Source organism: Centroberyx affinis, unplaced genomic scaffold, assembly GCF_046629955.1.
Source record: "Centroberyx affinis isolate AG114_WGS23_722 - 3 ecotype Tasmania unplaced genomic scaffold, CSIRO-AGI_Caff_v1 ptg002915l_1, whole genome shotgun sequence".
NCBI lineage: Eukaryota > Metazoa > Chordata > Actinopteri > Beryciformes > Berycidae > Centroberyx > Centroberyx affinis.
The window spans coordinates 62,501-77,102 of NW_027281038.1; the positions used below are offsets into that span (position 1 = coordinate 62,501).

General features: G+C 46.5%; 1 protein-coding gene across 1 annotated transcript in view; it reads right to left on the minus strand.

Annotated features, from left to right (window-relative positions):
• The window catches only part of LOC139658464 (A-kinase anchor protein 6-like), a gene marked incomplete at its 5' end in the record, with an annotated part of 32,852 nt that extends 25,195 nt beyond the window's left edge, over window positions 1-7,657 (minus strand). The window contains 5 exons of the mRNA XM_071536599.1: window positions 2,274-3,629; window positions 4,370-4,927; window positions 4,970-6,604; window positions 6,700-6,755; window positions 6,853-7,657. Coding sequence (XP_071392700.1) covers window positions 2,274-3,629; window positions 4,370-4,927; window positions 4,970-6,604; window positions 6,700-6,755; window positions 6,853-7,657 — 4,410 coding nt within the window. The remainder of the gene's footprint in view (window positions 1-2,273; window positions 3,630-4,369; window positions 4,928-4,969; window positions 6,605-6,699; window positions 6,756-6,852) is intronic.
• Window positions 7,658-14,602: the final 6,945 nt, after the last annotated feature.

Genomic DNA, 14,602 nt, shown 5'->3' on the forward strand with positions numbered 1-14,602 from the left:
TTCAAGTTTGAATTGAGAGTTGACATGGTCACCTGTGTGTTGGGTGAGTTTCACGACCCTCTGGCCTTCTCCAATCTCAAAAATACATGGGAGCCAATGATGAAATAAGCTTTCTATTGTTTATCCTGAAATACTTTTTGCAGAAATGTGGATTTTGTGCAGTAACCAGAGGTGTGACCAAGTCAACTGTGTTCGAGTCCCAAGTCAGTCTCAAGTCTCAAGTCAAGTCCCAAGTCTAAATGTAGATTACCAAGTCAAGACCAAGTCAAGTCCATGTCATTAATGTCAAGTCTCAAGTCTAAATGTAGAACAGCAAGTCAAGTCAGAACAAATCAAGAGTCCAGTATCAATTTAATATCTTAAAGAAAACTAAATATCTAGGACTTTTCAATGCAATATGGTTTTAATAGGATAAAAACTTGGTAAGAGCATCATGAGTTTGATTTCTATAATCAGTTTCAACTTCAATAAATTCAATCATTCCATACAAATTCAGAAAACAGAATTTAAATTCAGTCGTCTGCTGGAACAAATCTCATCACTTTCAATCTAAGTCATTTACACAAACACAAGATCTCAAGTCAAGACTTTAGAAACCTTTTCAAGTCATCAGAGTACAAGTCAGAGTCGAGTCCCAAGTCACCAGAACCCAAGTCAAGTCAAGTCTCAAGTCTTCTCTTCATGCATCAAGTCAAGTCTCAAGCTATTCAAACTGTGACTCCAGTCTCCACCTCTGATCACCATTCTAAATATAATAAAACTGCTTTGGCATTTAATTCATTGGCTTCAGAACAAGGCTTCTTTTTTTAGCCTTCGGAGCTGAAATGTGTTGTGATGCCGGCTGTTTTTAGCTTTTGTCGTAAAACTGGCTAGAAAGTGAGTTTTGGAAGCCAGAAATCTCAGCACCTGGCAAACTAATCACTGAGTCACTGGCATTGATCAATAATCAACCCCCGCAGATATACTGTCATCAGTTTGGGCTATGAGACAGGAAAAAACCTCACTTATTTCCCCTTTAATAGCACAAAGGACAGTTAGTCAACATCACATACTATGTATTAGTAACAAACTGGACTGACTTCTTACTTCTAAATGAGCTTCATTCCTCTTTAAGAGTTAAAGTTGATAAACATAAAAAGGCAGCAAGGTTGCAGTGAGGGTAAAAAATACCAAACTTATTTGCATAAGGAAATAGAATACTTAAAAAGAGCACAAACACGCTAATTCAGCGATGAAATGAATTGAACGATCACTGCGGGAAGGGAAAGCTCTTAGCTGATGAATCCTAATGCAATCTGACTGATAGTAATTATGCTGATGTTGTTCTGTGGACCTTAACCTTTTAACTAAAAAACTGAGAAGTCTGCAAATCCCCCTTCCATTAACACCTGAGGGAGAAGAGAGGGAGGAGGAGGAAGAGGAGGGGGGGGGTTGAAAAGATGGAGGGAAAGGGGGAGGAAAAAGAGGAGAAGAGAGGATACGAGAAGAGAGGAAGGAGAGAAGGGTGGGAGGGAGGAGAGGAAAGGAGATGAGAGGAGGATGGGAATAGGAGAAGACGGGAAAGAGGAGGAAGAAAGAAGAGGAGGATGAAAAAGGAGACGAGAGGTATAAGGAGGAAAAAGGAGAGGAGTGTAGGAGGGGAGAAGGAGGAGAGGAACGAAGGATTGAGGAGAAGAGAGGTGAAGAGGAGGATGAGAGGAGGGGGAGGAGGAGAACAGAGGATGAGGAGGAAGGAAAAGAGGAAAGGATAGTAGGGAGAAAGAGGAAGGAGAGAGGGAGGAGGAGAGGAAAGGAAAGGAGGAGCAAAAGAGAGGAGGTAGAGAAAGGGAGGAGGAGAAGCAAGGGCTATAGGAGAGAAGATGAGCGGAGGAGGGGATGAAAGGGAAAGGGGAGGGGAGGATAGGAATAGAAGATAGGAGAAAAGAGAGACAGGAGGAAAAGGAGAGGAGAGGAGGAGGAGAGGAACGAAGGATTGAGGAGAAGAGAGGTGAAGAGGAGGATAAGGGGAGGATGGGGGAGGAGAAGAGAGGACGGGAGAAAGGGGAGGATGAGAGGAAAGGAGGAGGAGGGGAAGGTTACGCGTATCACCTCCTCTCCAGTCCGCCCGGCCTCAGAAATGGAAATGAGAGAAACACACACCAGCCTCATTACATTCACAGCCACTGCGGGGCTCGGCTCGGCCTAATACCTGGAGTAGAGGGGTGAAGTGCAGTATCAAGGCCCCTGTATAATGTCCTGAGATAGCAGATCGGGCTAATACCTGGAACACTAACCTGCTTCGCCGCCGCCTTCGCTTCCTGCTGCGCGCCGGTCCGCCCTCTCCTCCCCTTCTCCTGCTTCACCCGTCGAGCATCCGCCTCTCCTCGCCTCTCCTCCTCCTCCTCCTCCTCCTCCTCCCTATCTGCCTCTCTCATCGGCGAGCAGTTAATTTTGGGATTAATACGCGTGGCGGTGGCGGCTGGCTCTTTTGAGGGATTTGTAGTGGAGCTGCAGACACTTATCTTGGTCATTACGGCGCCCATATTGGATTCAAGCGTTTTAGTATCTGCCAAACATTCGGCTGCGGAGGAGTCTATCGGGGCGACACGCGCCCGGGGATTAAGATAAGGAGGCCCCTCATTACGACTCCTCTCCTCCTGCGGCGCGCTAACACTCGCAGCGGCCGCGACTTCTCCTCGAGCGACATCACAGAGGAGGTACGGGTCCTCACCTCCCTTCTCTTCCTCTGCGCCAGAGGACGGAGGAGGAGGAGGAGGAGGAGAGGAAGGGTTGTCGTCGTTTGGTTTGGAGCCGGGCCCCCTGAGAGAGGAGGGGGCGCTCTTTGAGGGCAAGGAGGCAGAGGAGGGAAGTGAATTGTAATGAGGCGCTAGGAAAGGAGAGAAGGAGCTTTGTGTTTCCTCTGTTGTTGCCATGGGACTGGTCCCTTGGAAATACAGGGAATCCTGGTTTATATCCGAGCTAGACCCCTTGGAAGGAGACAAGTAGCTGAGACTATCAATTGGTTTGGAACCGGGCCCCTCTTGAGACAAATATCCGAGAGCCTCGTTCAGTTCTGAACCAGCCTCTTGATCAGACGAGTGAGGCAGACTGTCGTTCAGTTTGTAACCAGGCTCCAGGGAAGACAAATACTCCAGACTGTCGTTCAGTTTGGGACTGGCCCTGCGGTGTTTCTTGGTGAGCGCCATGCTGTAGCAGAGCGGAGGTCCCAGGTAGACCTCCTCCGTACAGGCCGCAAACAGCATCTCCTCATCCCTAATGTCCGGACTCGGGGACAGGGCCGGAGAGGGGCTAGAGGGGCTAATATAACCCCCCTTCATGGGACTGATTAGCGCTTTCGTTTGGCTATCTGCGGACTTGAAATCAAGAGTACAAAGCTCGTTCTTAGAGTCTAGACCTGGACTGGAGGGTGATGTCCCCTGTCTGGAGCTAGTAAACATCACAGGACTGGGGCTGTGGAGGCCCTGTGTGGGCGTGCTGTAGGACGGGATGCTGTAGGGCGCCGGACTGGAGCTCTTGTCTTCGGAGCATTGGCTGACCTCGCCGCAGTCGCTGTCATGGGAGGACAGAGACAGGTAGGAGTAGAAGTCGCCCTTACGCAGGTGGATCGGCCGGTGGGAGTGTTCCAGCACCTGGGGGAAGGGGAAGGGGAAGGAAGAGGAAGGCGGGGCTCGTAAGGGTGTTTTTAAACAAATTCACCTGTTACACATGATGCTGATTATGGGTTAAAAATGAAATTCGGGATGCGATCCATTGGAATACGTCAACTCAGATCCAAACAATACAGGAAACTATTGAGTATTGACTTGAATATCAAAACGTTTGTCTGCTGGTATTTGTACTTTGCACCACAATTTTAGAAGCAGAGCATTGGTTAATAGATGCCATGAACAGACTTTTCTGCCTCTTTTTGTCTTTTTGATGTTTAGTAGTGTAGAGGTTCCCTTCAACTCAGAAATGTAACAGAATACATTTTTTTGTTTCAATTTACTTTTGGATTACTTTACTTCCAAAATCTATCGAAAAAAATAATCCAATGAAGAATTTACTGATTACGTGCTGAAAATCGTCATGTGTGATGTGATTTATTAGATTACTCCAACTCAGTGATTACTTTTGGATTAATTTGCTTCCGAAATTTACAGAATATTAAATCAAACAGATTTTTTTATAATGAATTCCAAATTTGTTCAGTCATTTGAAAAGTGTTGTTATTGTCATCTACAGGTTTAATAAACTGTTATCTGAGTTGTGTTTAATGATGGTGTTGATGATGTTTTCCCTGTAATAAACACATAATCATCTATTTTTTTTCCCAAAGTATCTCAATTTGAATACTATATTTTTTTGCTTTGCTGTATTAACATTGTACCTTGTCTCTGATATGTGCTACTGATGCAGGTCCTTGGTCTGTGCTGGACCCGCTGTTCTCGACCTGGTTCAGTTCTTCAGCCTGGTTCTGGTTCTCTTTGCTCTTCAGTGCTAATGAGGCCATGTCAATAATCTCCATCACAAAGTCATGCACATTCTCTTTCTTCTCCTCTGCGCCACATGGATGGAAGGATGAAGACGAGGAAGAGGAGGAGGAGGAGGGAAGGTGCCTGCAGCAGGAGGAGTGACGACTGTGTCTCTTCTTGGGAGGGAGGGACGACTCTTTATCCCTCACCTCTCTCCTGCTCTCCTCCGTCACGAAAGACGAGAACGTGAAGTTTTCCTGAATAGTGATGGCCTTCCGTCCCCCGACCGCTGCCCTGCTCTTGTGCGATGCATCGTGGGTTGTGCAGTCCTCCATGGGCGAGAGGGAGGGAGGGGAGGGGAGGGAGGAACTGTGGCAGGGCAACTCCCCCCTCAGCTCTCCCACCAATGAGGACGCTCGCTTGGACGGGAAGGAAAGGAACTCGCGGGATGGGGATGAAGAAGGCGGGATTGTCTTCGTTGTGCTTGGATCGCCATTCGTCATCAAATCGTTGACATCCTGAACCGACTCTCCTGTTTTGGCAAATATGTACAACTCCCTAAACGACTCTCCTTTCTTGGTGAACAGGCTGGACTCCTCTCGTAGGAGTTCATCATCTTCGTCTTTCCCTCTTAAACTGCTCTGGTCCACGTTTCCATTCTCCACGTCGTCCACGAACTGGCTGATGTAGCTCCTCGTGGCGTTCCTCCTGTTCTCCTCCTCTTCCTCCCGCTCCTTCTTCTGCCGCTCGTTCTTTGCTTTGTTGTTGCTGCCACCGCTGGTATGGGTTTCCAGAAGTTTCCCAGCTGAGCGTTTCAGGAAAGAACGTTGCTCCTTGTTCTGAGAGGAGGAGGAGAAGGTGGAGGAGGAGGAGGAGGAGGAGGTGGAGGAGGCGAGGTTGGTCCCGCACTGCAGCTCGTCCCGGAGGCCTGCCTCGGTTTTACAGGAGGAAGAAGAGGAGGTGCGAGGAGGTCTGATCCAACTCTGCAGCTCCCTCTTCATGTACTCCAGCCCCAACACGTAAGAACCCTCCATCTCCTCTTCATCATCGTCCTCGTCATCCTCCTCATTGCCAGAGGAGGCACCACTCAACCTCTCCTCCTCTTCCTCCTCTCCTTCATCTCGTACACCAAGCTCTTCCTCGGTGAGCGTGAGCGTGGAGGAAGAGAGGAGGTCGCTGTCGTCTTCGTCCTCATCTGTGCACGCCGACGTACAAGACACGTTAACCACCATGCTAACGCTCGTCGCATCTGCCTCGTCCAGGCTCTGGCCTCCTCGGTTGTTTCCCTGGCAACGCTTCCTGAAAGAACACGAGTTGGCATTTGCCGCCATGGCTGGATCCAGGAAGAGGTGGCGGTTTTTGAGCGCGGCAAAATCTTCAGACCCCAGAGATGAGTCCTCAGTGCTGCTCAGCTCCGTTAACGACGCTGTTGCCGAGCTCTCGTTGATCAGGGATGGCGGTCCTTTCCGAAAAGAGCTGGAAACCCCGGAGAGGGGAACGTGGCGGCCGCCTAGAGACGGGGAGGCGGGGAGGCGGCTCGACTGTGGCGAGCTGCTCCGGAGCGTCATATCAGACACGCTGCGAGTCATCTTCACCGCCAGAGGACTCTGGATGTTCTCCAGGCGTTTCAGGAGTTCCAGGGTTCTCCGGCTCAGCTCCCCAGAGGAAGGTTCTCCCGGTACGGCTTCATTATTCTTCTCCACTTCTGGTTCACCCCCCTCCATCTCTCTCTCCTCCCCCAGGCCCAGCTCCCCCAGGCTGGCCAGGCTGCCGCCGGTCTCCCCGCCCGCGCTGCGACACGGGGCCAAGCAGCTCTCCAGAGAGGCGCTGCGCTGCAGAGGGTCTTTAGCGGAGGGGAATAACTCAACGCCCAGAGCCAGCAGAGACTCCAGAGACGAGCCCTGGGATAACAAGGGGTTTGACGCCTGGCGGCTGAGTTGGGGAGGCGTCTCCAAACCGTGATAGTGGTAAACTTTGAACTCTGTGATGTCACCGTGGGAGATGGAGGGTTTGGAAGAGTTTGGGCCGTGACCCCCCGCCTCGAAGTCCGAGTCGGAGTCCGCGGGCGTCAGGATCCCACGTCCGTTAATGAGGATCTCAACAGCCTCACCTCCTCCTCTCCGCTGCCTCCTTCTTTTCTCTTCCATTTTCTTCTCATCTCTGTTTCTCCTATTTTCTCCTCTGATTTCATCTTTCTTCCACCTGCTCTCTCCATCTTTATCATCCCTCCTCTTTCTACTTTCACCTCCGTTCTCCTCTCCCCTTCGTCCCTTCTCTTCCCTACCCTCCTCTCTCTTCCTTCTCCCCGTCTTGATTCTTTGGTCGTACATGGTCACATGGTCTCTGTACTGACCCGGATGACACACACCTACATTTTCGCAGGAGTCGGGAGCAACACCCATAGAGATTCTCCTCTCTCTCTTTTCCTCCTCCTCCTCTTGCTCCTGATCCTCCACCTCTCCCTGAATTTCAGAGTTTGCCGTCGTCTCTGTGTCTCCTGTATCGCTGACGATCCCACTCTCGCTCTCTGACCGCCGACTGCCTGGCGACTCGCCGCTTCCCCTGCTATCCCCATCGTGGTATCCCACAATCCTCTCGCCTCCTCGACCTCCTCCTCGGCTGCTCAGCACCAAACCCCCCAGGAGGTCCGGGAGGGATTCGATGGAGGAGAACGAGGAGTCCTTGCTCAGGCTCTTCAGCAGAGGTTGCTGTTTCCTTTTTGCTTTGGTTTTGAGCGGCAAGGATGATGTGCTCTTCTGGTAGATGGGGAACTGAGGCTGCCTGTACAGTTCCACATTATGGAGGCTGTACACCTGGTAGATGTTGTTGTTGTTTGGGGGAGTAGCATCTGATGGAGCGGTTAAGTTCTGATCTGAGGCTGAGTCCCTCCTATTGGACACGATCTCACAGGACTGATTGGCTGGAACACCAATAGACTGAACCCCAGTGGTTGGGATCCTGTTGGGTGGGTTCCCATTGGACAGAATCCTGTCTGAAGAACGGTTTGATTCCATGGGGAGGTTTTGTGTGAGGTCCGGTTCCGTTATGTCCTGCGGTTCTGGTTCTGGTTCTGGTTCTGGTTCTGTGATTGTCATATCGGTCTCGTCCCATTCCCAGGAGTCGTCCGGTGCCACCGGGCCGGCTGAGACCGGGCTGCTCTGCCGGAGGTCGACTAGACCCGGTTCTAGAAAGTTCCCCGGCACCTGGAGACAGAAGGAAGGAAAACAAGAAAAACATGTCTTGAAATTGTTCATAAAAGACACGCACCATGTACATCCTTGTTTGAATCCCTTTGCTTGTCTCTATCTGTTGACTATCAACTAAAGGTAAAAATACCAAAAACAAATAAAAAAAAAAAGCTATGATGAGATGGACTTTACTCAACCCTGCAACATACATTTGGTCTATGCTGCAGCAAAGAATATGGTATAAATAAAAAAATACATACAATAAGTGGAACATAATTAAGATTAAGGATATAGTGTCTTTGTCATGCTAATACTGACATCCTCATGTCTTGAAATAATTCTTGCTATGTTTACTATTAACAGATTTACAGATGTTTGCAGTTTACAGACAACAAACTTCCACATCAGTGTAAGAGCATATACACAGAAAATACAAATGTCCATTGTTGCAACTCCCATTATCAGATTTACAGATGTAAATAATGTATGGATAGAAATTTGTCCAAATGTGCATCAAAGCTACCTGAAGCTCATCAGGTAATATCTCTAAAATCCAGAGGATCTATGCTGTGAAAGTGTTATTGTTTGAGACCCTAAGTTACCTACTATCATTTAAAAAAAGCACATAATGTTTTCATTCTGTGCGATCAATGATTCTGTCTGAGTAGGTTTCACTTTTTCAAATGCTGGATGTCTCATTTTGGAACCAAACGGTTGACTTGGATGTGTTGAAAATGGCGTGTCCTCTCTCAGAGTCTTATTTTGACTCAGGACCGCATTTGAAAGAGAAAACACTGACAAAACTTTGACAGAATACATTCTGTGATCATTTAAAAAGAGTAAAATCAGCCCCCAAAGCAATTGCTTATAAATCTCAACACAAATTATTCTGCTCTGGAACAAAGCGATGAATTATTCAAAAACTACTTCTGAGAGAGAGCACGAAGCTGAAAACCCCAAAGTAAATACGTAATCAAAAGCCTTCAGAAAGCTCGGCTGTCTAAAAATATGCTTAGACACAGGAATTCTTCCCTTCCACAGACATAATTATACAAATTGCTCCGCGTCTCGTTAACAAGAGAGGGGGGTAATTCGTATTAGCCATTCATAGCCTATTAATCTAATAAACTAGCTGGCTCTCTGTGTGTCTGTGTGTGTGTGGGATATGGGTCTGTGTAATGAATTTCTATTAGATTTGTGTTTATTCCCCTCGTGCTGATAAGGGAGATGGGGGTAATGACTGAACTGGGTTTTGTCATTGCAGACGCATTCAAAAACACACTCAACACAGAGGGGAGAGGCTATCAATCAGCCTAATCCAATCAAATCGAGTATTTGATGACCCACAAAAACCTTGTATATAATTTAGATCTGTAATTTATTTCATTTTTGTAATTTTTTAATAGTTGATAGCTGAGTTGCAGGCATTTTTACCACCCCAGACAGAGGAGGGAAGTGACTTTTGGTGTCCGGTGTCCACAGTGGCTGGTTGTCTCCGAAACTCACCAGCCACTTTCAGTATTTCACCAGCCAAATAGATTTTTAGAGTAGAAAACGACTCCAGACCGCGGTTGGTTGGCTGCCAAAGCGGCTGGCAGAGCAGACAAATTTACCAGTCAAACACTGGTTATAATTTCCCACCCAGCTCCAAGCCAAACTATTCCATTATAAATTGTTAGTCCAGATGTTTCCCAACTTCTGAAAAGTTGACTTTCTGGAGACGCAAAGGTTTCTGTAGAACTTTGATGAATTGTTAAGTCAACTCACAGCGGCCTCGGTCAGTTAGAACGCAATAAAATCGAGTCTTACATGAAACCATGCGGCTCTCCCCATTTTTGGTATTGTGCAGAAGGTTTTATGACCTTGGTACTCAAACTTACTGAAAATGTATTGTAAAATCCACATTCCAGATTTATCTCAGTGTCTGAAATTTAGCTCCTGGTGGCCTGGATCTGTTCGTGTAAACCTCAACAAGAAGAGAGCGATGAAGAGAAGGCCTCAAATCCAATCAAATTGACTCTTTGACGACCTGTAAAGAACATCTATGTCCAATTCTTCCCATTTTGTAATCATGGATAGCTGATGTGTAGATTTCTTACAACCCTGGGTCTTAGTCAAACTATTGGACATTAAATAAAACAATTAATAAAATCCATGGGAGTCAATTGGGAAGATTATCTCTATAATATATACAAAAATATTAATATAAATATTACAAGGTCTCCAAGGACTCTGCAGTGTAAAGTCTGCTGTGATGGCTGAAGTTAATGCTTCAAACACGCCATCATCAGAGCCACAAAGAGCCTCACAGTTACTTTCCCTCTTGTCCTTTACACATGCAGAGTTGGGAGGATCAATTTAAATCCCTAGTGACAGGAGGAGGCACCTCCAGCTGGAGGGGAGCTCTCTCTATCTCCTCCCCGCCAGGCTGATCTCTATCCCGGGCATCATCTCAGCATGGGCCCCCTCTGTTAGTCTGTCGACATGAAGCCGGCCGATTCGCTGAGAAATTATGAATCGGGGGACATAGATTTTGTGTATTTTTATTTTGTCTTCTGTATTCTGTTTTGTATACTATATATAAATAGTGCACTTCTACGTTAAGTGTCATGTTTTGACATCTAACAACGTTTTCTGATGATTAAATATCCAGTAAAGTATGGAACCAGGTCTCAGGATTACTTCATCTTAGATATTCCATATATATATAAATACAGAGCTCGGAAATGGTTTTCAATACTAAGCGCCATATAAATGGAATGATTTGCAAACGCCTTTGAAATTAGAATCCCTTCTTTCTTTAGAAAAGTTTAAATTCTTAAATTTCTTAACGTTCTCTGCTGATTTGTCTTTGTTTGCTGATTGTCTGCTGTGTGAATGAACTGGACTTGTCTGTCTTTTTTTATAACTGTATTGTTGTTATTATTGTTGTCTCTCTTGAAAGCGACCTTGATCTCAATGAGACTTCATGCTCGAATAAAGGAATAATAATAATTATGACGCGTATTTTAGGATGAGGTTGTGGGACACATCTGGACTTTCCATTCACCATTTGCAAGAAACAGAAGTAAGTGCAAGTGTAAAAAACCTGTTCAATCTCAAGCACACACACACATGTATACAGAGCAACGGTTAAGCAAGTGTGCAAACTGCAATCACACACACTCACACACATATTTAGTGACACTGAAGCAAACACACACATGCAAACACACGCACTCACACACACACATTCACACTCGTGCAAACATAAAAACCTGCACAGAAACACAGTGACATTCAAGCAAGCGCACACATGCAAACACACACATACATGCTGTAACACACACACACACACACACACAGACGCTGTTACACACACACATACACAGTCTTACACACACACACATACACACAGGCACACACACTTAATGATATTGAAGCAAGCACTCACACATGCATACATGCAGCAGAGAGTAACAATCTCACTAAGTGTGCAGAAATGGAAACAACACACACATTTAGTGACACTGTAGCACACACACATACACACTCTTACACACACACACACACACACATACACACACAAAATAAAGGAATAATAATAATTATGAAGCGTATTTTCGGATGAGGTTGCGGGACACATCTGGACGTTCCATTCACCGTTTGCAATTACATCCAACAGCGGTCTGTCGGCCCCGGCGCTCTGCATGCAGAGGTGATTTATCTGTGCGGCTCTATTCAGTTTGACTCAGACTGTGGTGAATCAGACGCTGGGCTTCCTCAGGACTCTGACAGGCGGTACAGCACAGCAGCAGCGGCTCCAATGGGAGCAGAGACACATGAATAATCACCCAGACTCTGCTGATACCTGCGCTCTCCTTGGGCCTTCCAGCAGATGCTATGCTAACAAATGGGAGCAGTCAAAACAGAGCTAATGGAAAAAAAAGTTTCCTGTTTTCACCCCCAAAAAAACAACTGCAAGTATAAACACACACACACACACACACACACATACACACACATAAACATTTGTATGCACAAACCCTAACACATGTACACAAGTAAGCAGAAATGCAAGGGGCGTACACACACACACTCACAGACACCAACACACACACACACACACACATTTGTGCACAAACACTTAACACATGCACAAGCAAACTGGCATGCACACACACAAAAAATTCTCACAAACAAGCACATTTGTACACACACACACGTAAACAGGCTTGCACACACACACACACACACACACACACTTGTATGCACACACCCTAACACATGTACACAGGTAAACAGGTGCGTATACACACACACACACACAACAAAACAATCACATGCAAATTTGTATGCACATAAAACATGTAAACAAGTAAGCAGATGTGCGCACACACACACACACACACACACACACACACACACACACACACTCACACACACACATTCATATTCATACACCCTAACACACGTGCACAAGTAAGAAGGGGTTCAGACACGCAAGCCCACTCATTTACACAAACACTCTCTCAAACAGGCACACAGACACACACACAATCACACACACACACACACACACATTAACACAAACACTCTCTCAAACACACACACACACACACACACAAACACACACACACACACACACACCAGGGCGAGAACAATCGTTTTATCACCGAGCAGAAGTGTTCATTTATAAGCTAAACCACCCAGATATATGCCTCTCTCTCTCTCTCCATCTCCTATTCCCTTCCCCCTCTCCTTACCTCTTCCCCTCCTCCACCTCTCTCTCTCTCTCTCTCTCTCTCTCTCTCTCTCTCTCTCTCTTTATTCCTCTCCCATCTCCAGTAGAAGTGAAATTACTCTCCAGCCAGGCAGCGAGGTCAGAGTGTCTGGCCTCTGTTATTTGTCTTCTCCTCTAGAATGTATGTGTGTGTGTGTGTGTGTGTGTGTGTGTGTGTGTGCGAGAGAGGGAGAGAGAGAGAGAGAGAGAGAGAGAGAGAGAGAGAGAGATCAGAGTATAACAACAGACTAGCCATTCTGTGAGTGTGTATATGCATGTGTGTGTGTGTGTGAGAGAGAGAGCGAAAGTGTGTGTGTGCATGAAAGAGAAGGAGATACTGTGTGTGTGTGTGTGTGTGTGTGTGTGTGTGTGTGAGAGAGAGAGTGTCTAACAACAGACTAGCCATTCTCCAATAGAACTTAGGTGTGTGTGTGTGTGTGTGTGTGTGTGTGTGTGTGTGTACTCTACTATACATTTCCCTAGAGGATTTGCTGGTGGAGCTTTGTCATAAAAAAAAGTAACCAGTGAAATTTACCTCTCTCTCTCTCCCTCTCTCTCCCTCCCTCTCTCTCTCTCTCTCTCTGTCCTCTCCTTCCCCACCTCCTTCCTCCTCTCCTCTTCCCTCCTTCCTCTCCTCTTCCTCCGCTCCTCCCCTCTCCTCACTCTGAGCTCTTAACACATCACTATACGTCAATTAATTCTCTGCCATCAATAAGAAAATGTCCCGGTGTGTGACTGTGTGTGTGTGTGTGTGTGTGTGTGTGTGTGTAAGAGTGTGTATGTGTGTGTGTGCTACAATGTCACTAAATGTGTGTGTTGTTTCCATTTCTGCACACTTAGTGAGATTGTCACTCTCTACTGCATGTATGCAGGTGTGAGTGCTTGCGTCAATATCATTAAGTGTGTGTGCCTGTGTATGTGTGTGTGTGTGTGTGTGTGTGTGTGTGTGTGTAAGACTGTGTATGTGTGTGTGTAACAGCATTTATGTGTGTGTGTGTGTGTGTCTGCATGTGTGTGCTTGCTTGAATGTCGCTGTGTTTTTGTGCAAGTTTTTATGCTTGCACGAGTGTGAATGTGTGTGTGTGTGTGTGTGTGTGTGTGTGTGTGTGTGTGTGTGTGTGTGAGTGTGTGTGTTTGCATGTATGTGTTTGCTTCAGTGTCACTAAATATGTGTGTGAGTGTGTGTGATTGCAGTTTGCACACTTGCTTAACCGTTGCTCTGTATGCATGTGTGTGTGCTTGAGATTGAACAGGTTTTTTACACTTGCACGAGTGATTGTGTATTTGCATGTGTGTGTGTGTGTGTGCGTGTGCGTGTGCGTGTGTGTGTGTGTGTGTGTGTGTGTGTGTGTGTGCGTTCGTGCCAACCTGTTCCACCTGCCAAAGCCTTCATCTTATATCCAAATGCATTCCCACTCCCCCCCCCCCATCTCCTCCCTCCATAGAGCCGTATCCATCACTATTATAAATCCATAACAGCCTCAGTGTTTCAGCTCTGCAGCGGCTTCATAAAGCTCCGCTCCGCTCGGCTCGCTCTCCGGCCGAGTCGCCCCGCTCCGCTCCGCTCCGCTCGGCTCCGGACGGCTCCCTCATGACCCATATTTCACTTCACATTTACAACGCTCGCCACTTAGATCCTCATACAAGTTAAACGTGTGCCGAGCCGTCGGCTTCCAGCGTTTCCCTCTTCACTCTAATCAGCCGGCTGCAAAAACAATTCCATCTTAACAAGCCAATGAGTCTAAAATAATTATTTTTCTTAAAGCTGCAATGAGCGAAAGTTTCTGACCTCTAGAGGGCGGCAGAAACCTGCAACACATTTGTAAATAAGACACAGCAAAGCCGCTGCGCTACGGAGGCCTGCGAAGGACAAAGCTACCAAAGCACCGTGAATAAATGCTAACAGCTAAGCTAACCCTATCTACAGAGAAGTGTCACCAGTTACCAGTCTCACTTTGACAGATCTTTCTCCTGCTGAAGGTCACATGACCCACAATGAAGTGAAGAGGCAGGTAGCAAGTTTACTAGTTTAACAAGTTTACTAGTTTAACAGGTTTATTAGTTTAACAGGTTTAGTTTAACAAGTTTACTAGTTTCACAAGTTTACTGGTTTAACAAGTTTAGTTTAACAAGTTTACTAGTTTCACAAGTTTACTGGTTTAACAAGTTTACTAGTTTAACAAGTTTAGTTTAACAAG